At 51.2% G+C, this 23368-nt stretch overlaps 8 protein-coding genes across 8 annotated transcripts; 3 read left to right on the top strand and 5 right to left on the bottom strand.

The window, feature by feature from the left end:
* Positions 1 to 668: 668 nt before the first annotated feature.
* LTR84_002234 (uncharacterized protein) lies at positions 669 to 4331 on the bottom strand (the record flags this gene model as incomplete). Its single annotated transcript, XM_064845848.1, has 1 exon — positions 669 to 4331. One exon carries the CDS (start codon positions 4329 to 4331, stop codon positions 669 to 671), a length of 3663 nt encoding a protein of 1220 aa, XP_064706702.1.
* A 1376-nt stretch (positions 4332 to 5707) lies between these two features.
* Positions 5708 to 7473, bottom strand: LTR84_002233 (uncharacterized protein; the record flags this gene model as incomplete). Its single annotated transcript, XM_064845847.1, has 2 exons — positions 5708 to 5789; positions 5852 to 7473. 2 exons carry the CDS (start codon positions 7471 to 7473, stop codon positions 5708 to 5710), a joined length of 1704 nt encoding a protein of 567 aa, XP_064706701.1.
* A 1777-nt stretch (positions 7474 to 9250) lies between these two features.
* Positions 9251 to 11344, top strand: LTR84_002232 (uncharacterized protein; the record flags this gene model as incomplete). The annotated part of the gene is made up of 1 exon (XM_064845846.1): positions 9251 to 11344. The coding sequence occupies one exon, from the start codon at positions 9251 to 9253 to the stop codon at positions 11342 to 11344; it is 2094 nt and encodes a 697-aa protein (XP_064706700.1).
* Positions 11345 to 11490: 146 nt separating this feature from the next.
* Positions 11491 to 12522, bottom strand: LTR84_002231 (uncharacterized protein; the record flags this gene model as incomplete). The annotated part of the gene is made up of 1 exon (XM_064845845.1): positions 11491 to 12522. The coding sequence occupies one exon, from the start codon at positions 12520 to 12522 to the stop codon at positions 11491 to 11493; it is 1032 nt and encodes a 343-aa protein (XP_064706699.1).
* A 1258-nt stretch (positions 12523 to 13780) lies between these two features.
* On the bottom strand, positions 13781 to 14342 carry LTR84_002230 (uncharacterized protein; the record flags this gene model as incomplete). Its single annotated transcript, XM_064845844.1, has 3 exons — positions 13781 to 14063; positions 14130 to 14216; positions 14281 to 14342. The coding sequence occupies 3 exons, from the start codon at positions 14340 to 14342 to the stop codon at positions 13781 to 13783; spliced, it is 432 nt and encodes a 143-aa protein (XP_064706698.1).
* Positions 14343 to 15738: 1396 nt separating this feature from the next.
* On the top strand, positions 15739 to 18573 carry LTR84_002229 (uncharacterized protein; the record flags this gene model as incomplete). Its single annotated transcript, XM_064845843.1, has 1 exon — positions 15739 to 18573. The coding sequence occupies one exon, from the start codon at positions 15739 to 15741 to the stop codon at positions 18571 to 18573; it is 2835 nt and encodes a 944-aa protein (XP_064706697.1).
* Positions 18574 to 19247: 674 nt separating this feature from the next.
* On the top strand, positions 19248 to 20641 carry LTR84_002228 (uncharacterized protein; the record flags this gene model as incomplete). The annotated part of the gene is made up of 2 exons (XM_064845842.1): positions 19248 to 19332; positions 19416 to 20641. The coding sequence occupies 2 exons, from the start codon at positions 19248 to 19250 to the stop codon at positions 20639 to 20641; spliced, it is 1311 nt and encodes a 436-aa protein (XP_064706696.1).
* Positions 20642 to 21303: 662 nt separating this feature from the next.
* On the bottom strand, positions 21304 to 22692 carry LTR84_002227 (uncharacterized protein; the record flags this gene model as incomplete). The annotated part of the gene is made up of 1 exon (XM_064845841.1): positions 21304 to 22692. The coding sequence occupies one exon, from the start codon at positions 22690 to 22692 to the stop codon at positions 21304 to 21306; it is 1389 nt and encodes a 462-aa protein (XP_064706695.1).
* Positions 22693 to 23368: the final 676 nt, after the last annotated feature.

The raw sequence follows: 23368 nt of genomic DNA, 5'->3' as shown, positions 1-23368 counted from the left end.
CCTTCATAGGACCTCGGATTTCTCTCGGTCAACAGCCGTTAGTAATTAGTGGTGGCTTCGGTCGGTCGATCGATCGATATACCGCTCCAACCAAGGCTTCTCGAACGACTCCTACCGACTAGCCGCCGCGACCTCTCCGTCAATACCCCTTTGCTGGTGGGCGCAGGCGCTGGTAAAAGTATTGCTCTCTTGCTTGCTTGTACTATGTACTATCTACTCACCGTGTCTTGTGGTAGTACTAGCCTTTTCAGTCGGCACGGCCGACCTGTGCACGGTGGTTACTCGTTCGCGCGCTTCATACATAAATGCAGACCTTCAACTTCAACCAGCTCATTGCTCACTAGTTATATCACGACATCATGATCTCCTATTGGTGCGGAATTTTGTCCAATCAGGATCAGTGATCCATTCCTATGCAGGTATATCATACATTTTTCGAACGACAAGCTTCCCTCGCCCAACGTTTTAGAATTTATGCTGCACTAGAAACGCATCTGCCCCTTTTGCTTCCCTGCGAAAATGCAATTCCGGCGATCGCTATACGCTTTACTATTCAAAGTTGGCCGGCTTCATGCTTCTGCTGGTTGACGGCAGGAAGCTGAGCCAGTTGGACCTTTTGGTGGTCAAAACCAATATTATACTGCAGTACGTCAATCATGTCCTACTTTTTATTTCAAGCCAAATCCTTCACTGTTGGTAACAGCCATCCATAGTTTATGCTCCAATTTTTGACGACTTTCGTACTTGAACAAGCTCAACGTATTGAAACACGTTCTCGCAATGGGGAATCTCTCAATGGGTTGGTTGGTGGGCCGACCAGAGACATCGAACTCGTCCTTGCCTCGAATCAATTGGATGCGGATTATAAGATTCGTTGCACCCATTGCGGGAATTCTGTCACTGCCGGTAATGAAGCTCAAGATCTTCCTTTGATCACCAGGATTGACTTTGGCCAAGAAATCCCAAAACCATACTACCTGAGGCTGTTGCTCAGCTGGTCCTTCATGCTTGGGCCACCCTTCATAAGTTGCCACCGCACGAAGACTTGCAACATCAAGAGATTCGTCGGATCCTCGGACGAGTAATTCGATTTCTTCGGGTCGGAACAGTGAGAGCGCGTTGCCTCCACAGACAGTGAAGAACCCGCGCTTGAAAGGTTCATATTGTCGTGTAACCGACGCGTCGAGGAGATAATGAACATACAACTCGACGAAGTCCTTTCGATTACTATTCGTAACTGCCCGCTTTTCGCCACCAGGGAACAGTGGCACTTGAATGACTTCTCCATACCGATCCATTTCTGCCACAAAATCTCGACAGAATGTCTCCTGCACATCACCTTCAAATTCAAGCAACTGTCTAAAACCTCGGGCAAGAGACGGTCGGAATTCCGCAAGATCCTCGAGCGTGTAGCCGTGGCCTATCCTTGGTGTCGACGTCAATTTGTCTCCAGTTGAAGGTGCAGATGCTAACATCTTCCTGAAGACGAACGGAGGGAATGAAACATCCAAGATAGTCGAATTATAGATCGCGAGGCCCACGAGTACGCCAACCAAGAAGAATTGCTCGGACGACTCGAAGCAATATGGGTTGAAGTAACAATACTGTGAGTCTTCGTCATAGACGAACAAGCCATGATTGGGATCGAAAATCTCTCTCACAAGAAGCAGAAACCATTCCTTACGGATGCCGCCTGCATCGATGCCTTCTTCCCCTTGAAAGTCGATCCTTAGACCTTTCTTCAGGTCATTGCCTCCTGACCCAACGGCCTCGGAGACATTTCGTAGACTGTCTTCCACAAGACAATCTCTTCTGACTTTCAGCACGAGATATTGACTGACCGCTTTTCTGCTGAGAATGCTGTCAAAGAAAGCCTCACGGGCTTTGACCTCCATTTGTCTTTTTGCATCGTGCTCGAGGATATGGATCTTGGCATATATACTGAGGAAGAATGGGTATTGGCAGAATGTGAATTTGCTCTTGGTCTTCTCCCAAGTCTCAAAATCAGCAATGAGATCGGCGTAATCCAGCATTGTGTTATAAAAGTTATTGATGGGGATTATTTGCCCATGTGAATTGGCGTGGTATTTTGCGTTCATGCCGGGGCTGTGATGTCGCTGTTCCTGCCCAACAGCAGCATCTCTTTTCCGAGCAGCATGGCCCACGTTGGCCTGGAAAAATAACGACATTACTCGTGCTGCTACACGAATTTGCCAATCTTCACCATAAGAGGACAATTTCGGCTTGTTGTCTGCATTAGCACCTGATGTTGAATGGCCCCTCCCTTCAAGCGCAGCATGGATCTGTGATGCGTGACGTAAACCAGAATCTGAAAAACTTGGAACGAGTCCTTCTGTTGGGTTAACAGGTTCAGCAACGGCCGGTCTGCGTTGCTGTCTGGATAGTCGGTAGGTGACAAAACTACCTATCATTTCCACAATGCGCTGGAAATGACCATCCGAATACTTGGAGAACCAGGAGACTAGAATTTGGTGGATGTCATTCGAGAGATTGGCTATCAAGCCCAGGATACGTTTAATGATTCCGGAGTGATGGCCAAGGCTTCCAGGTCTTCTTGCTGGAGCTGGGATTCGCTTCGAAGGCGAACCACGCAAGCGTTCATCATGACCTCTTCCTGCTAGGAGATGCTTCGGGATTGGCGGATGAGATGATTTTCCGGCTTCTAACCTTGTTGGGGTGAGTAATGGATTGGCAAGGAGTATCAGAAGGAATCGACAATCGTCAGAGTGCTTTAGAGGTTGTCGCGGGCGCTTCAACAGGTTTTCAGAAACCTTGAGTATGCTTCTATGGAGATGTATCCGAGAATCCATAATGTCATGATGAATATTACTCAGGGAGACCGAATCCCATCGTTGAATTTGCTGGTGGTCTGTAATCCTGGATCTGATGTCTCGCCATTTCGACTCCCATACATCACCGGCGTAGATGACGACCCGATACCATTCGGCAAGCTCAATCCAATTGATCCTCGACTGTCTGACGCTCGGGTTTCGCATTTTGTCTGGCTTGTCTGGGGATCTATCCCGGGCATGCTGATTATCCTGCCCTGTGCTACCTGATCGACCTCCTGGTGCCCCAAGCCACCAAGAGCCATTCTCAGCGATGTCTCCCAGTAGAAGTGTTTTCGCATCAAACTCGGAGAGGAACACATCAGTCTCAAATAACGGAGACGGAGCAGGCTCGGATGGCTGTCGCCGTGGCTGAGGGCCTGAGCCAGTCCGTGGTTTGAAGGCCGGCGGAGGTCTCGACGAAAGGAATGAATTATTCAAGGTGGCACATCCCACAAAACAATGGGATATATAGGTTTCGACTTCACGAAAGATAGCAGAATGAGATATTTGTCGAGTCACACTGGGCCTTGGATCATTTGAACTAAAGGCTCGCGCTGTATGCGGTCTTTCTTGTGTGGGTAAAGAAGAGGAAAAGGGATCGGCGGACAATCCTTGGACGAATGAGCCTTCTGGTATTTGAGAAGGTTTCAGTGTGCTCAATGTCGATTCAGAAGGACTTCGAGGTTTCATGGCAGGTCGGGGTGATTGAGGTGGTGAATCTTGGTCGTCTGGATTCTGACTATATAGGAGGCCTTCTGGTGGACTTCCATCCAATAGGAAAGACTCCTCGGTGGGAAATTGATTGTCCATTGGTTCCGGGCTGTAGGATTGCTCCGTATCCACGAGCAGGGAATCAAAGTAATCTTCAAGGCATCGATCGAGCAAAGATCTTGTTCGATCCAAGGATAAAGAAGTTATCCTTCGTTGAGGTGCTTGGCCTTGGGCAGAGCTTGTGGGCTCATGACTGGGCTCCAGGTCGTTAATCGTCAAGCAAGTTGTACATCTGAACACCTTGAGTCCTTGAGGCCATCTGACGGTGGAATCGCAAGTCATACACCTCCCTGTGACTGGCTGTCGATCAGCTCTTTGATGGGGGTTTTCTTGTCCTGTGCTTTTGGCTTTTGTATCATCCGTGCGCCCTTCGCGAGAGGCATTGGGGATACCGTCCTGTTCTCCCTTGGCATGAGGTTTCCTTTCAGATCTCTTAGAGCCGAACAAATTGGGAAATGGATGACTGAATGAGCGATTGTGGACAGCCTTGGGGGTATTTGAATCGGCAGAATCCGGCGCAGGACGTCGGCGAAGGGAGGGGATCTCGTAAGGCTCTGTAGCAGAGGCTGGAGGTGGTGGTAGAGGTCGATTGAGGTCGGGTACGCCCACATCGACGGGATTCGGCCGATTATGTCTGGTGGTCTGAAGAGTCCGAGGAAGAGTCCGTCCCGCTTGGCGATCGGACGAGGCTGCTGGCCCTGGAGCCATGGCGACTCCAGTGTCTAGTAATCGGATGGAGGAATTTTCTGGCGGCCAGCTTAGTGGCGACGATGCATAGGTTTACAACGATGTTAGGGAGATTTGATCGTGCAAACTGCAACGCGTGACAAACGTCCGAATGCTGCGGGGGCGGAAAACAAGAACAGGGACGAGGGCGCCGGAGGGCGAGGGTGAGGGCGAGGGGGCACCGGAGTGCAGGAAGGCAGTGGCAGGTGCAAAGTGTGGTATTGAAACAATCAATCGCCGGGGATGGGTTCGCAGCTCTTATGGCGACAATGAGCCAGCATATTGTCCGTCACTGAGTGCGAAAATGTGATGCTTTTGCTGGCCAGCAGACAATGTGAACATGGACAGGACCTTTGGAATGGTCAAGGCGGTCAGGTCAAGAGGGGAGTGCTTCTGGGAAGCTCTCCATTCCCTGCACAGGGCGGAGCGGAAACAATGGTAATCTGAGACCGTGTGTGCGGATGGTAAATACTAGTAGGTATCCAGTCCTCCGAGCAACGCAATGGTTGTATCGAAGTGGGTGGTGACTTTGTGAAGAGCAGTCAAGTCTGAAGTTCGAACGAACCCAAAGATGCCACCACAGCCGGGAGTGGAGATGTTACGAGGAGGTAGCGGATACGGGGACTAGCAGCCAAGACCGGAGAATAAAGGGCACCTTGTGAATAAGACAGGGGCGGCATGATTAGTGGCTAGCTGATGCCTGTTTCACTTGTCGAGGCCCCCGGATTAGTCTCTTTGGTCCTCCTTTTAGGGTGTTCATTAACCTGATGGTGCCTGGAGACTGCAAGCAGAATAATTAAGCACCTCGCTAAGCCCAAACAAATGCCGTCACTCCCTCTAAGCTCCTTTTCTCAGCCAATGCAATGCAGGCAATGCTCAATGGCAATGAATATCAAAGGAGGGTACCAACTCGAAGAGGAAGAACGGGGTTCAGTATGACACTCTGAGATTTTCCCCTATCAGAGGATATGCCACAAAATGCATTTTACCCAGGTAGGGTAGTAGTTAACTGTAACTAACTTAGGTAGGTAGTAAGGCTTTAGGATTCTATTTTCGGAGTCTGCAACGCCTGTCACCTCGCAGCCTCTTGACATCACTTATCCACCCTGAAGCAACGCGAGTGTGCTCGGCTCTTATCCCCCCAAGAACCCTCATTTCATGGTAACATCAGAGCCTGCACATATGGATTGCCCTTTCAACCTCTTTGACCTCCTCGGAACATCTTGATTCCCATCAGCGGCCAGATGCGAGTCAACTGCCTGTGTTCCGCACTCCACCATGGAGATTGCCATGAGTCGATCGCCTGTTTACTACTAGCTAAACCAAGACAACGGGGCATTTGATAATCATTTCATTTCTCAGTCATCCAGGTTATATTCGGCAACAAGCTTGTCGCCCGCTGTCAGTCCCACAAGATAGGCTGTGGTTTGAGTGTGATTGCTATAGAAAATTAGCCAAAATCCAGACAAATATCAGGTCACGCCACGGTACGAGGTACTTACTTGACTGCGAATGGTATCACACCCATATCGGCCACTCTCAAGTTATCGACCCCAAACACTTTGAAATCTTTGTCGACCACTCCCTCGTTTTCGGTCTTGCCGAACTGAGTTGTCCCCATCATGTGCCAAGTACTTCCTGACGTCTGTTTCCAGAATTCCAAGATGTCTTCGTCGGATTCGCTTTTGGGTGCCAGCTGAACTGCGACAGTGTCTTTTTGGAATGCGGGACTCTTGATCACCTTCAGAACTTCTCTAGTACCCTCAATTGCAGCTCTCCGGTCCCAAGGATGTGAGAAAAAGTTGGGATTGAATAGAAGAGGGACTTTAGGATCTGACGACTGTAATGTCACCTCTCCTTCGGATTGTTCGTTGAGGTTGAACACAAAAAATGTTGCTCCAGCAGTTGCGTTGACTGGGTCAATAAGCTGTGGAATGTGCACTCCGTTCAGGAGAACTTCATAATGCGGCACTGTTGGCTTCCGAAGGAAATCTTGCTCGTCTGCAGGGAGATCTTTGAACTCAGCAGTGTCCAAGAGCGAGTCAATCTTAAGATATCCAATGCCTAATGTCGTCGCAAATTCTGCTAGAGGCCCCGTACCATCCTTTGCCCACTGTTCTCGTGCGGTTGCCTGTAGCTCAGGGCTACGGTAGTAAACTTGCCGTGTGCTGGTATGCTCGGCTCTTTCATAGAACAACATGACGTGATGATGGTCCCTGAGATGTTGCCCCACGTTGTCGTTGGCCTTGAGGATGGGGATGTTGAACTTGTTGAGTTGATCCTCAGGACCAATGCCTGAGTGCAAAAGGATGCGAGGACTATCCAGACTACCACCCGAGAGAATGATCTCCTTGTCAGCGTATATCTCTCTGCCCTCTGCGGTCTCCACAGCCACAGCCTTTTTGCCCTCGAACTTGATGCGGAGAACCTCACTGTTGGTTAAAACAGACAAATTGGAAGGTGCATCGACCAACGCATCTGCTGAGGTTGAGCGAATACCATTGACTGCTGTTGCAAAGTTGATGGCTAAGCCAACTGGATCTCCATCGTTGTGGTCAGGGTTGAACTTGATGCCGTTCTCGTACCATATGTCCATCATCGTCTTTGCGGATGGCTCCCAAACAAGTGGAAAGCCAATTTTCACCGGTCCCTTGTCGCCATGGTCCTCTGCACGAGGGTTCAGATACTTTTTGAATTCGGCGGGCACATCGTAGTGGTAGTTCTCAAGTCTCTTGTATCGTTCATGTGCATTTTCCCACTTCCATTCCTCGTCTCCAATCAGCTGGGCGATTCTGTCATGGTCGTCCTTCGGTCCAATCGTCCAACAGGAAAAATTGATCGCCGTGCTCCCGCCTAAGCCCTTACCCCGGTCATAGTCGAGAACCTTGCCGTCAAATCCTTTGATAGGCGTAGTCTTGTAACTCCAGTTGGAAGGCGGGTTCATTCGGTGAATCCATCTCTCGGCATCTGCTTTGAATTCCTTGGCTGAGTTTTCACCGCCAGCCTCGACCAGGAGAACTGAAGGGTGCTGCTTGCTCTTAGCGAGTCGACTGGCAAGCACGGCACCGGCAGCGCCGGCCCCAACAACGATAAAGTCGTATCGATCTGGACTTGTGGACCCCATGATTGGTCTAATTGATGTTAGATTGAATGGAATAGGTGACAGTTGTGAGAGGATTGATTGAGGTGGATCAGGTTCCGGTAAGAAGGGAGGTTGTAAGGGTCTTATATAGAATCAGAAAGGGAGGGAGACTCTTAAGAAGGCATAGTAATTAGAGTTGCAACGGCCAAACATACTATGGATGGTGGTGATGGTGGCGTCCAAGAATTTGTGACAAATCCTTGCCGTTGAGTGTAGCCGCTGGTAGAGTTCGCTCGTGTCGAGCACAGCAGCGATCAGTTCCCCATGTTACTTCTGCCTCAGTCCGGTTTTGTGGAGTACCTCTGACCCTGTCAATGCAGTGTATCAAGCATTCACTTACGAGGCAGTGTGTTTGACATCGGCGTGCACTGGCCCAACATCACCAGGATGTTAGCTCAGGCTTACTCGCATTTTCCTAGAAGAGACATCTCGATCAACAAAGATGACATAGGTCATCTTATGGTGGTATGAGGCTCTCCCTGAAAGGAATGGCTAGCGAAGACGAGCCATCGTCTGATATTGATACTGGGTTGGGTAACAGGTATCTACTCAGAGCGGTACGAAGTACTTAGTACTTCGGACGCGACTGGTTCGTTCCTTCATGGCTCGTCTGCATGAATGGCGCTAGTTATGCTTGACCTTCAAGTCGGATCCCAGTTATCTAATCTGCATGGTCGCTGACCTGTAGCTGATGGATTTTTCCCATAGTCAATGATGCCTCATCACGCTGACGGTAGAAGAGGGATTTGCTTTAGCGAGTGACTTAGAAACCAAGACAGCGGGGAGAAATGAGTTGGCGGAGCTGGAAACATGCTCGCTCGATAGTTGCCCAACATCTGTCACGCACGGAATACCGAGTAGTCTGGAAGAGGAATGCAACTCTTACACATCCTTGATACTAAAGTGCCGCAGCACAGGATTCCATGCGACGGGAAGCTTACGTTATGACTGCTGGATATTTCCAAGGAGCGTGTGGACTCATGTAGCGCGTCTAGGCGCGACTTGACCACCAATTGAGCAATTTTAGACAGGATCCTTTCATTTTCGTTCTTCACCGATGTCATCAGCGGCCACCCCGCCCCGAAAATCATCGCCTGCGAACTGAGCCTCGCCCCGCCCTCCTGGGCTTTACAAGGTACGTTTAAGAAGCTCAGTCACCGACTCATTACTAAATTGAACGTTGGCAGCACGTCAAGATGCAAATTGGGTAACGAGTTCGGACGGTAAACGATTGAGTGTTCTAGATTTGCCGTCCATCTTAGTCAGAATCCCGAGTAGGCTACGACTTCAGTCAGGGATCGAGGTTGGAGTCTTGGTGTCTTACATTCGCCGCGGAACTGCTTAACACTCCGCCCCCATAGTTGAACAGTCAGCAGCGACAAGGGCGATGATTTCGGCATTCACCCAGTACTTGAACTGGATATTGCGAGCACTTTTTGAATTTGTTTGGTGGTCATTTCTCGTGTTCCTCTTTAACTATGATGAATCTCCTTGTCTTCCATGGGTCATTTATTGCACACCGTAATAACCTATGTCTCTGATTCCCTTCTAAAATAGCCCGGATAGCTTATCTCATGGCACGTGTTGGCGGATCATTTAAAAAGCGTTCCGTGATATTAACCGAGTCGTGGTCGTATCCGTATTCGTGATCAAGATTGGCTTCAACTTTTTTTGGTCCTGTTCTCTCAGTCCATGGCCTTGTCGTGAAGAACATGGACATACTCTCTCTGGTCACTACCCGACCATTGTACACCATTACATGGACTTTGCCGTTCGAATTCCCCGAGTCTTCTTACGAGGTGGACTTGCGCGCCGGACTTACGCCGCCGTGCACTTGGTAACCACCAGTCCTGCGAAGAGACCATTAGGGTATCGATCACTGTCGACGCAGCCACTGATACACGCACATAATCCGCCTTCCACGAGTCCGCCTTCTCTGACCGATATCCATGATGCTTCTGTAAACGCATCTTTGCCGCACACGGCTGCGACCCATCGAATCTCTCGCAAGCAGCAACCATTGCCGATCTCCTGTCCAGGGTGCGGCGCCTTGACACAAGACGTAGAGGTGGGCACTGCAGGGTACTACACACGATCACGAAAGGCAGTGAAGAACTATTTCAACGAGCTGTATCAGATCAAGAATGCGACGGAGAACGATGCTGAGGATGGAGAGGAGTCTACATCTGCACTTGAGCCTCTTGAAGCGGGCGAGATTCAGGACCAACAGCTAGACGTGCGGATAAGTCCCCCAGCCAGCCTGATACTGCCCATTTGCGATCGCTGTCATGACTTGGTCCACGAGTCTAAGGGTGACCCCATAGCGCATCCATCAATAGAGGCTATAGCCGACTCCATTGCGGAATCGCCATTCTCGAAAAATCACGTTTATCATGTCATAGATGCAGCCGACTTCCCCATGTCACTCATACCATCTCTTCATCAGCATCTTGACCTTGCAAGGCCGCGGACACAAAATCGTCGGTCTCCTCAATTTAGAAACAATACGAAGCCTGAATTATCTTTCATCATCACTCGTTCGGACCTGCTTGGCCCGAATAAGGAAATGGTGGATCGAATGATGCCAAAGATGACCACTATTCTGCGAAAGGCCCTAGGGCACTGGGGAGAAAAACTTCGGCTTGGAAATGTGCATTTGGTCTCATCTAAAAGAGGCTGGTGGACCTCTAGCTTGAAAGACAGCATCTGGGAGCGAGGAGGAGGAAACTGGCTTGTGGGAAAATTCAACGTCGGGAAGTCTAACCTTTTTGAAGTTATATTCCCCAAGGGCTCTGGGGATAGAGCACTGTCTTACGCAGACCTGGAACAGGAGCAGCGTCAACTGTCTATGGATGTTTCAGGTCATGTTGATGCTCTCCCAGAGAATTCCATGCTTCCTCCCCCTCAGCCTGAACAACGGTTCCCTTCCATGCCACTGGTTTCTAGCCTTCCTGGAACGACTGCTTCTCCAATCCGCCTCCCATTTGGCAACCACAGAGGCGAGCTCATTGATCTGCCGGGTTTGGAACGGTCCGGTCTTGATAATTTTGTTGCGAAAACACACAAGCTTGACCTGGTCATGACAAGCCGTCCCACTGTGAGCCAGTTCAAGATTAAGCCGGGCCAAAGTCTTTTGCTGGGTGGTGGACTTGTCAGGATCACTCCACTCCTGGATGAGAACGATCCCAGTACGATAGTGATGGCATATCCTTTTGTACCTCTGACTGCCCATGTTACCTCCACTGAGAAGGCTATTGGGGCACAAGGGCAAACACGTGAAAGTGGTATTGAGTCGATCTTAGCCGAGGAGGTTGGAACGTCGATGTCCTCAGCGGGGATAGTCGACCTCAAAACAGATGTGACCCGATCGAGAGCTGGAGCCATGATCAGAGCTGGTGTGGATCCATCAAAGCTTCCATTTGAAGTTTTGGCCACAGACATCCTGGTCGAAGGGGTGGGCTGGGTCGAGCTTGTTTGTCAAGTCAGAAAGAGTAGACGAAGGTCAATTGCCACACCTCCATCAACTCCTGCGCCCGAGCACGACATAGATGTGCCTGCTGGAAAGGAACCAGAGGCACTTCCAACCACACCTACTAACTTTGTCCCATTCGGTGGCCTAGTGTCTCTTGATTCAACCGCTTCAGTCAAAGATGAGAGCTCCAACTATTTCCCAAAAGTCGAGATCTTCACTCCAGACGGCAAATACATCAGCCAACGACCTTGTCTCGGTATCTGGCAGTTATGGAATCAGGGATTGAAGCGCCACCACGAGCGTACAGCTCGACCCAGGAAAGCAATGAGTGGCGCGAAGAAGCGTGAAAAGATGGCGAAACGCGCAGCAAGAGCAACTTAATACGCTTTGCGAAGTAGGGCCTTTGAACTCTGACGTTCAAGAGAGTGTGATTCTGCATAATATCGTGGGGTTACGTGAAGCTTGTATCAAGGATTCAATTGCGTTGAAGTGAATGGCAGAAGAATTTCAACAACACGCATGATTAATCATGTCAATACAACGATCTTGCCACGAGCAAGATTTTTGTCCATGGTGTCATGGGCGTCCTTGATCTCATCAATACGAAACACCTTCCCGACCTCAACACGGAGGGTTCCGGTTTCAACTTGTCCCAACAAGTCATTGAACGGCATCTCTTGGAATTCCTTTGGTCCACCACTATATTTCGTCAGGTAGACCTGGCTGGGTATTGCTTCCATGGGCTTGAAGCCATCAAGATGCCAAATGTTTCCTGGAAAACATGTTAGGTTCTCAATGACGAGCTTGTCTAGTAAGGATCGTGACTTACCAAGAATACCCGTCATGCAGACAATCCCACCTGGAGCGGCACACGACAACGAATCTATCAGAGTGGTTGTGCCCACCAACTCTAGGATCTTATCGAACTTCTTTCCCTGTACCTGCGCCGCCATATTACCGTCATCGATGATGACCTGATCAACACCATTCTTTCGCAGAACGTCGGCGCTCTCCTTGCTCGAGCTTCGTGTCGTGGCAGCCACAAAACAACCATGATTCTTGGCAATGGCCGCAGCCACCAGACCAACAGAAGATGTCCCACCACGAACCAACAAGTGGTCGGATGCCTTGAGCTGCAGAGCAATGAACAAAGAGCCCCAAGCCGTCTGCAGCATTTCAGGTAGCGCCCCTAAAGTGGTCCAGTCCAGGTCGTGATTGATGGGCTGCACATTATCCGCCTTGACACAGGTATACTCAGCATAACTACCGTCAGTATCCCGACCCATACCTCCCATACACGTCGCCAGTCGATCACCGACCTTCCAGCGGCCATTGGGGCAATTCTCCACGACCCCGACCGCCTCGATTCCCAAGACGCGCGGGAATTGGACTCCGGGGCTGTGGCCCTGTCGGGTGAAGAACTCGGAGCGGTTGAGGCCAAACGCCTTGACCTTGATGAGGACCTCATCGCTCTTGGGAGTGGGGATGGGGAGTGTCTCGAGCTTGAGCACTTCTGGGCCGCCCGCCTTGTGGATGACCACGGCTTTCATTGTCGTCATGATTGCAGCCCTGGAGTGCGATTAGTTTTGGGGTTGATGAATCCGCCATATACTCTTGGCTGGCCTGCTGGACTCCTTGACGCACCTGGTCTGTGTGATACTCTGTACTATATATGTATGAATAAAAATAGCTAGGGGAGATCGTCGCCGCTCTCCCTTTTCTTTCTCTCTCTGAATTGAAGTCTCGAATCCTGACGCCTTCAACCACCGTCCTAGCCCACCTATTTATCTATCTGCTCTCATATGATATGCCTACGTAGCCAGCCTCGCGGGAAACTCGTTCCCGTGTCCTGTATGCAACAAAGTCCGTAGTGTGGTATGGTTTGGTATGGTATGGCCTTGCCAGGTATCCTCGCGCTGCACTAACTACAAGTAGGTATTGAGTTGTTTCTCGCCAGCTCGTTGACATAAGAAAAAGGGGGAAAGGAGAGGGAATGGGAATGGGGGACACACCCCTGGCCCTGATAGTCCGAAAGGAGATAACGCCTGACAAAGACAGCGCGTATAGAACAGAATAATGGCATGAGCATAGAGCCTCGGAGATAACATATGCTCCTTTTGCGATGTTGGTGAGAAGTTCATATTGGGTATTCTTTGCCGACTCCCCGGGCTGGGGAGTTTTGGTGGAGGAATCTGGAAGCAACAACCCGGAGTTCGGGATGAGGATGCAGGGTCTGGGTTGTTCTCTGCCTGTTGGATCTCGCATTCTTTCATGCACGTCGTCTTACAAATTTTTCCTATTCAAGTGATATTGAGGTCGATTGCGGGATGCATATATGCACATCTACTGAGGTAATACATCTCACTTAGCAAGACAGTCGGGTCGGATTCCTCGAGGATGGGAATGTGTAAATGTCTGTGATCTAAATTACTATTCTAGAATTCCATCTAGGAGCCGAGGTTTGATATGATGAATTTTCGACTCTGGGAGATTGAGTTTACAGCACTCGTGAGTTGATATAATTCCATCATGTTCAAACCGGGCATATCCAGTTTCATTTGCAACCTTGCCACAAATTGACCTCTCCAAAACTCATCAAATTAAAAGAGGTCCTTCTCCAAAGGGGGTATCAGACTATATGATGTTGCGGGATATAACTCCAGGATTCGTATGGAGAATGGTTTAACTAAACCGGTTCCATGTGATAATGATGAACGATGTTGCGAAAACCAAGTCGAGAGACGAGAGACGAGAGCAGACCAGACTGTAATAAGTTCCAACGCCGCGCTTGGGGTTTATATTCATTGTTTTCTTCCCTCACCTCGGGACACGCTCGCCTTGTTGTGGGCGTGGACGAGTGGGTGCGGTTTGGGTGTCGCTGTCGCCGGAGCTGTCGTCTTCAACATCATTGTCGGCGGGGTCTTCTGATGAGGACGATACAGGGCATGAGCGCTGCTGGTGCATTTGGTGCGTGCGAATTTGCATCTGGCTTTGGTGTCGACGGTGCTTGGTTTCGAGTCGTCGGAGTCGTTCGCTGGTCTCGCGCAATTTGGCGTCAAGGTCTTCGAGTTGGTAGCGTTGGGTTTGGACTTTGTCCTTCCTGAGAGGGTATCGTGAGTGAGGCGGCCTCGACTTTGGGGATCCTGCGCCCAAGAACCAGTCTTACTTCTGAACCACAGATTCCTCGAGCTCTCCTAGCCCGTTCAACTTGAAGAGATCATCCAGCGCGGCGGAGAACTCCTGGGCCAAGATGCTGGAAGGCACGGATGTCAGTATGTATCATGTATTTCTATGGTGACGCAGAAGAGGGATCTTACGATTGAGGCCTGGCTTTGGGTTTGTAGCTTTCGGCGGTCTGGGTGCTGCCCGCGGCACTCATGGTTGATCTCCGCGGCGCGGTCATTGTATATGGGGAAAGAGGTGTTGGATCACGGTTTCGAGGAAGCAGCGACGACCCAAAAGCAATATAGACAGATTCAAGTGTGAGCAGGCAGACAACACGATGAGTCAAGTGATCAAGTTGGTCACCAAGTCAACCTTGACCGTATCGAAAGGCAGATGCGGTGGTGTAAGTACTTAGGTAGCGTTGGCACTGGGCAGACCGGGGTTTGAGCTAAGAATAATGGAGTGCAGAGGGCTTGAGGATGATGGTCAGCCCATATACGAGTTCGGTATTACACTGAGATCAGACGCCTTCTCACTACAACTTAGCTACTTTGGTAGAGCTTAGAAGGGATCCATAATAGACACCGCCAGTCAAATTACCACCGAAGCTCATGTTCGAATCTGAGAAAAAGGGGGAAGACGACAGTAGTGACAGTCGATCATGAACCCTGCCATTCAGCAGCAATGGATGTACTGTGGTTGAAGAGCCGAATAGGCTAAGTTATGTCGTAACCCAAACCATTCACACCTTTGGGTCTTGTCGATCGTCATTTACTGGAGGCCCGAGTTAATTAGAGTCAGTCCTGGCGCACCAGGCGGCTCAACGAGGCTCAAAAAGGCAAGATGAGATGGGGAAGGATGGCCCTGGATCAAGACTGGACAGTGGGCAGACTCTGGGATTTCGGTTGTCGGAGTTGATGCTTGCTGGAGTCTGGTGGACGTGTTTTGTTACGAACACATGTGCCATTTAGATTGCCTGGGGAGCCTTTGGAGCAAACCGTGATTGTCAAGGACATTATTACGGAGTCTCCCTTCAGGCGGTTGGTCTCGACCCCCGGGTGTCTACAACACTCCAAGTAGGGACCCTTAGGCTACCGAGCACGCTTGATACTTCCCACTTTGGCACCCCCAGGGGCCCGGCAAGAATGCTTGGGCACCCACCGGCTGGATTTTCCTCATTTTGGAGAAGACAGAGGTGCACCAGAACAAACCTCAAAGCTCTTTTCCCCATCACTCGTTATTATTATCATTATTATTATTATTCTTGTGACCAGATTGTCGTTGCCGCGCACTTGCACTGCAGGCTCATCCCGTCGCTGTAGACTGTAGAACTGGCCATACCTCGTACAATTACACTTCTAGCCGATCTCAAAAAATTTCCTAAATTCCATCCTAGTCCTTTCATCAAATCTCCAGTTTGGCAACCACTCACTGCCACCCCATCCACTCATCCATCCCTTCTCCCGTTCAACACGTTCATTCTTACGCGCCTGCACCTACCTGTCCCGAAACCATTCTAGACTTTGGCACCGAAACTTGTTGCCGGAAACTGGTCCAGCACCAGCACCAGCACCAGCAACTTTCCACTCCCCAATCCCTGCGAGGATGGGATGCCTTCTTTAAAATCCTACACCCCTTATGAAACGCTCTCTTTATGCCAATCTCTTGCTCATCGTGGCCTCGATGCAGCCGCCTTCGAAGATATTTCTACTGCTTTGAATGCAAACCAGCTTATTCGCGAAAACCAGACCTATGATGAAAGTCGACTCACTGCGGTCGCACTTCAAGGCCTTTACAATGACCTGCTGCTCGCAGAAAAGCAGGGCGATGGCCCGATAGTGAATGGTGACAATAGCGGAAGTGCTAGCAATCCCAAGAAACGGAAGTTGTCGCCTTCACCATCACCCTCCAGCAACGACGGCATCTCTGATGAGAAACATTTACAGACTTTGGTCGAAAAGTTGTATGCCCAATTCAGGGAACAAGCCATCAGGGAGATTCGACAGGATGAAGTCGTCTACGAAGGTATCCAGTCTACTATGGCCGATCTTGAAAAAAGGGCAAAGGATGAAGAACGGCAGCAACAGCAGGCTCGTGCTTTGGTGGACAAAGCCCAAGCCGACTATGACCATCAAAAGCGACTTGAAAGAGAAGCGTCCAAGGCCGCGCAGTCGCAAACAAGTCCGGATCCTGCTGCAGCACAGCTCCAGGCTGATCTGGCTGCCTCTCGAGCCGACCTGAGCACTCCACTGCTTTCGGCGCCCTCTCCACACGAAAGGAAACCCTCACCGGTCCCTACGCGAACAGTACAGCAGCAGTCTTTTGTGGCCTCAAAGTCACCCGCTCCCTCGACACCGAGTGCACATTCAGCAAAGTCCTCTGTCGAGCCTGTGGCCAGTCGGCCATCGCAACCGCCATCGCAACCACAATCAACAGGAGCGACGCCTAGTCAGCATCTATCACCGGGGTCGTTTCAGCGAAATGTTCCCATACCATCACCTCAGCGACCCAATTATGTATCAATCAATCCACAACACTTCCAACCTGGGCCGCAGGGGCATCCAGTGCCGTTGATGCCTCCTCTTGCTGGGATGCCTCACATGCCTCCACCCACAGAATTTCCAAGCCAGAAACGCTCGAGCTCAGCATCTGGTCAAGGTCGAGGATCGCCAATGCCTATACCACCTCCACAACAATTCCCTGGTTATCCTGGATACTCGCAGGGTCCCTGGCCTCCCCAGATACCGCCTCAACATCAATACCCGCATCAGCACCAGCAATCGCCGCAGTATCCGAATCCACCGTACTATCCACCTCCCACAAGTGGCCGCCCGGGAATGCCATATCAAACGCCTCATCATCCACCATACCAGCAATATCCTCAAAGTGCTCCAATCCATTATCAAGGCCAACCTCATCCTCATAGTTGGGTTCCACCACCCAACCAACCCTTCTATCCGTATCCCAGTTCAGCAAATGTCACCCCATTACCACGTTCTGACTCCAAACGTTTGATGTCACGTGGACGCTCCTCTACTCCTTGGAAGAAACGTACAGACCAACAGCAGAATATGCGGCCATCATCACCAGTCCGACCAGAAAGGGAAGTTAGTCCTCTGACTGATACGGAATCTCCCACACGACCTAGTAAGCCAAGGAAGAAGTCGCCTTTCAAAATGGAGCAGAAGACGGATGAGAATCCTCCTTCGGTACAGGACAGCTTGGCACCTAGAGGGAGGCAAGCTGCAAGTGCCACTCCTTCAGCTTTTGCTGGTTCAAGGTCTCACTCGATAGCCTCGAGAACTTCTGAAACACCAACAGAGCGGCGGATAAGAGGTCGCTCAAGCCAGAAGATCAAAGCCGAACCACCCAGGACACCTGCCCCCATGGTCTCCGACTCGGAGCAGCCACAAAAATCTTCTGGGCGGCGAGGTAGGCCGAGAAACACGACTCTATCGTCGTCGAATCCCGATGCGCAAGCACCAACACCAGCAGCAACGACGAATAAACGCAAACGATCTCCTGCGTATGATTCGGTAACACCTTCACTGCCTTCACCAGAGCGGCATGTGGCTCCGCACCAGCCGGTACATGATTCATCTCTCGTGATTGTGTCGAAGAACTTCACCAAAACATCGCTTCTCTTGTTAAATGATATCATCTCCCACAAATTGGCCGGCATATTTGCTAAAGCTTTATCCGAGCGAGACGCGCCAGGATACAAAGATCTTGTGCTCAGGCCACAGGATCTCAAAAGTATCAAGGCAGCCATTAGCAAGGGCGGAAAAGCGGTTCATGCTGCTATTGAAGCTTTTGAGGAAGCCAACAGTAGTGGGGAAGAGACACCCACGGAGAATGCTTCTGGTGCAGTTAGGGGGGGTCGAGTTGGCTCGCTCGGGAATGGATCGTATATGGTTCCAACATCGGAAGACCTTGTGCCACCCAAAGGAATCGTCAACTCTTCGCAACTCGAAATGGAACTCGTGCGAATGTTTGCCAATGCAGTGATGTTCAACCCGCTCCCCAGTTCAGAAAGAGGATTCGGTCGATCTCTTCGGCTGAGAAAGAGTGGAGGTGATGTAGTACCGAAACGCGAGGAAAGCACCGACACAGATACAGAGTCCTCGAGCGAAGACTCGGATGATTCACCCAACGCTGAAGATGGGATCATTTCAGATGCGCGAGAAATGTTTGAGGACATACTCGGTCGTGTGAGCAAGTGGCGCGAATTGGAAGCAGAAAGAATGGGTAATGACGAATCAAATGGAGCCAAGGGTACGCATCCGTCGCTGATCACACATGGAAGCGCATCTGCTAGTGCCAGACATTCTAGTGTAAGTTCGGCAGTCAATGAAGATGACGCGGGTGGTGAAACGGCTTCAACTCCTGTGGCGACGTCCTTGACGGGCACAGCAAGGAAGAGGCGACGAATTGCGGACGCATGAACGTACAGTGATATGTGGTACCGAACAACTCTTGTGGGCTGCGTGCATCTGCAGTGATGTTGAAATATATGTGTGAAATTCGATAGTCGAGTCAACAGGCTATCAACTTTATGTTATGATAGTTGTAATAGCGTATGAAAGAGACGTTAGATGAAGCACCATATTGTTCCCAGTCATTCACCACCAGCATAAGTGTATTGTACATCGTATGAAAACTGCATTCTCCTCCAAGGTGTCCACTAAAGCTGTGACACGTGCCACACCCATCAGCCTTGCTGCAATTCCCAGCCTCGTACGGATACTCAGCGGCTGACTCTCAGGGTGGACCCCTGGCGGACCCCTGTTAGTCCGCATTGTTCAAGAAAAGAGAACAGATCTGGCCCTAAGGGCTCACAGGTAAGGCGTGTAGGACATACCACTCACCATCCTGTTTGACCCAATCCTTGACCACTCCCGCAGATGGTTGATTCCTCCATGCGACTGTGGATATTGTTGACTTTCTCTCACTTGTGAAATTTTATAGTCTCCAAATTCATGTGGTAAACATTCCGACCGGAGCTTCTGTGGCTCGCTTGAGATCAACACTTACTCGCCCTTGCCAGCCCTCATTCACCCACGCCTCGTTCTCACGATAATTGTGCGGCTACGAGCATACGAATAAGACACAATTTGCCATGGACTCGTTTGACAAGCACGGCCTCGACGAAGATGCTTTTGGAGACAAGGGACTCTCGAGTCTAAGGACATTCGATGCCTTTCGTAAGTAACGCCTCTGCTCACCATGAATGTCAATTGGATGAGTCCTCCCCGGCTAACATGGTCTCTTCTTTTCACCCCTTCAGCCAAAACGAAACCCAACTACACCTCAGCGACGGCACGAGGTGGACAATGGACACTCGCGATCATCATCCTCTGCACATGCCTGACATTCACGGAACTGCGGACGTGGTGGTCGGGCACGGAGTCGCATCACTTCAGCGTAGAAGGGGGAGTGGGACATGAACTACAACTTAACCTCGACATTGTGGTGGCAATGCAGTGTCGGGATCTACACGTCAACGTACAAGACGCGGCGATGGACCGCATCATGGCGGGCGACCTGCTTACCAAGGAAGACACCAACTTCGAGCTGTGGATGGACCCCAACAAGCGACGGCTGCTGGCGCGCAAGCAGAAGAACCAAATCTACCGCGGCCTGCATTCGTTGGATCGGGCGCGCAAGAAGGCGGAAGAGGAGGACTCGCACGTCGGACACATCCTCGGCCATCTGCGCGAGAACAAGGGCAGGAAATTTCCTCGCTCGCCTCGCCTCGGCCGCCAGATGCCCATCGACGCCTGCCGCATCTACGGCTCCCTCGAGGGCAACAAAGTACAGGGTGACTTCCACATCACCGCACGCGGCCACGGCTACATGGAGATCGGGCTGCAGATGCATTTGGACCACGCAACCTTCAACTTCAGCCACCATGTCAACGAGCTGAGCTTCGGCCCACATTACCCGGGGATTTTGAATCCACTGGACAAGACGAGTGACTCGACAGCCCACAACTTCATGCGCTATCAGTACTATCTGTCGGTGGTGCCGACAATCTTCACCAAGCGGCGCGTCTCGACCAGCGACGGCCGCCTCAACCCGGCCGCTGTCCCACAACCGCCAACCCTCGACATGGCACCCGACATGCTCAAAACCGACAAGGACGGCGTTGTCCACCACGTCCCGCAGCCCCAGTCGCGCGCAGACTCGAAATCCATCTTCACAAACCAGTATGCCGCCACCAGTCAGAGTCGCGAAGTGCCCGCCAACGTCGTCCCGGGCATCTTCTTCAAGTACGACATTGAACCGATCTTGCTGATTGTCAGCGAGTCGCGCAACGGGTTCCTGGGTCTTTTAATCCGTCTGGTCAATGTCATCAGTGGTGTTCTGGTAGGTGGTGGGTGGTTGTTCCAGTTGACCGAGTGGGCCAATGAGGTTTGGGGTCGCAGGGCTGCCAGGAGGCGAAATATTGGCATGTTGGGTGTCAGTAATGGAGATCTGAGTCATGGTGGAGATTTGCACTTGAAGAGGTGATGGCAGTACCACCGGCGCAAATCCAGAGTGGCGGATATCGAGGACGAAGGAGGGAGTTGAGACAACACCAGCTCTCATTTTAGTCCTTCCAACAGAAACGCGAAAGTATGAATGAACGAACGAACCCAAATATTTTCCCACCTTACAGGCATCGCACCGAGAACGCACGCAGAACCGGGTGTGAGTACATGAGTGGGTGTGACGGGCTCACCCAGCACAAAGTGAATCCACCCGCATCCGCTGAGAACAAATGACACTAGAATGTCAAGTCGCCTACTGGGGGGAGCATACCTCTTTCGAGTCATGCATGCTAAAATGCTTAGCGAGGGAGGCGGTGGCGATTAGATCTCGCCAGCTGAAGGAAGTGCTGGTGACCACAGAGTCGAGGCACAGATTATGCGAGTGCAGCCTTTTCTGTGCGGAATTGCTGATGCTCGAGAAAGGCCTATCGTTGATGTTGAACGAAGGGACGACTCTGTCTATGACTATTTCACGGGGCGGGGGAAAGGGGGAGTTGCTGCTATTAGATCAGACCGGAAGACGATCTGGCTCCTGCGAGAGCTGGCGACGTGGTCTGGTCTTCTGATTATACGAAGCCATATCATATCATATCAAGTATGGGGCAAACAGCCACTTTATATTAAAGCTACGAATCTTGGGTTTCAAGCAGGCTCGCTCTTGATAACCACACTCTCGGTCTTCGGTGTAGTAGGCCTGCTGTCCCCATCGCCGTCGTCGCTGCGATCTCTGTCTTTCTCCTTTTCTCGATCCTTTGCCTCTTTGGCGGCCTCGCGTTCTTTCCTTCTCCGTCTCCGCTCTAGCCGCTCGTCTTCGGCGCTGAGAACGCTCGATGCGCTGGTCAGAGGACTTAGGCCGGACGCCCCAATCAGGGAGTCTCTCTTGCCGTCGTGCTCTCGGGTCTTGCGCCTCGCGCTGGCGGTGCTGCTGACGCTGCTACCACGTCTGACGCGTTCGGAGATGGGTTTGTCCAGACCTCCGATCTCCAAGTGAGGCGTGGATGAGCGTGAGGATTGTCTACTGTGGTTGGAGTCGGAGCGCATGCCGTTGCGGCGGCCCTTGAGGATGACGGACGATGGGCGAGAATGCTCTGAGATGGAGACGTGGCGGGACGATGACTGGTGGTGATGATGGCCGTGAGGGTGCTTTTCTAGATCTTGGTGTCTTCGATGGTGGCTCCGGGCCGCTAGACGCCACATGCCTGTCCACCATTTCCATCCGCCGGTCTCCTTAGCCTTGATCCGACGCTGGATCTCCATCTTGCGGTGCAATCCCCTCCGTCGTTCGTTTTCCTTGTCCCAGTACTCGGTCCTGTAACCTTCCCAGTTTTCTCGAAATTCGGGGCTGAATGATTTGGGGAGGAGAAGCAGCATGATATGATCTCCGCCTCTGGCCAAATCTTCTTCGACTACCAATCCGTTCTCATGCTCGACGAGATGCCAGTCCGAACCGCCGGCCTCACGCCACATTCCCAGGGGAAGCAGGAAAGACAGATGGCCGATTGTTTCGCGCCAGAGCTTGCCGCGCGTGACGACGACACGAAGGTTGAAAGGGCGTAGGCCACGGTTGGTGGTTCCCAACCATTTCCGGGGCCAGCGGATAGCTCGCTCCCACTGACCGGTGCCCCAAACCAGAAGGACGGTGACGGCACCCCCCATCAAGGCCAGCTTCTCGGAAGTCTCAATGACCCAGTAGACCGAACCACCTCGACCCGTACCATCTTCTCTTTCCTTGATGAAGAGGGCATAGAAGAAGCCGACGTTCCAGAGGGCGAGAACGAGGAGGAAGAATGAGTTGAGACGGCGACGGGAGACAAGGTGGAGATATTGTGCTCGGAGAGAGGATTCGAGAATGAGCAGATTCAGATAGATCTGGGGCGGCGAGGAAGGGAGAATGGCAAGGTGGGGGTCAGGAGAGTATTTTTCGGATTGTGAGGCTTTGCCGAGGGACTGTAGAGGGGATACTGTTGGAGGAGTGAGGTCAACTGTTGGAACGTCCTTAACAATTTGATTCAGACGTGTCTCGCTGGCCATGTTGTGCAAACCGAAGTAGGTGAATGCACATGTAGGGAGCCCAGTCGACGAATGTGGGATTGAGGTCTTGGTGGATGTGCATTGGAGCAGTGATGATGATGGAGTTCTTGCAGGACGAGGCTGGAAATGATGCGGATGCCAACACGTGCTGTGAAGCATTAGTGGATGGAATTTAGGGACATGCTAATCTGGTTAGACAGTCTCCTAGTTGTGTTAGAAGATAGGCGAGTGGAAGGCATCAACCATAAGACAATACATGATTGGTCACGGGAGATAAGCATTGTGAGCTAATGCAAGGCTGGCCAGCACTGTGCCTGGCAGTCATTAACTCCGAGGCGGTGGCCACTTCCCCCGATCCGCCGGGCGAAAAGACAGCTGAAAATGGGTATTGACGTACTCTCAACAAACAATTCTCGCATTCCATGACACGAACAACTCCTGCTTCATGACGCTTAAAACCGTGTCATGCTGGTGCTGCCTCTAGGAACAATTTAACCGACTCTCTGTACTACTTCCCACTCACTCTGTGCATTATTTATACCTCGTATCTGCTTACCTCTCAAAATCCCCCATAAATACCCCCCTTCCCCTCCAATCCCTCCCCTTGCCACTGATCTTCTCTCCGTGTATGCGGCGAGCAGTGTCTCCGGCTTTCCTAGAGGCAGCTCCTAGATAC

This window comes from Exophiala bonariae (genome assembly GCF_035927105.1).
Source record: "Exophiala bonariae strain CCFEE 5792 chromosome Unknown scaffold_12, whole genome shotgun sequence".
In the NCBI taxonomy this organism is placed as follows: Eukaryota; Fungi; Ascomycota; class Eurotiomycetes; order Chaetothyriales; family Herpotrichiellaceae; genus Exophiala; species Exophiala bonariae.
This window is presented reverse-complemented; position numbering and strand designations above follow the sequence as displayed.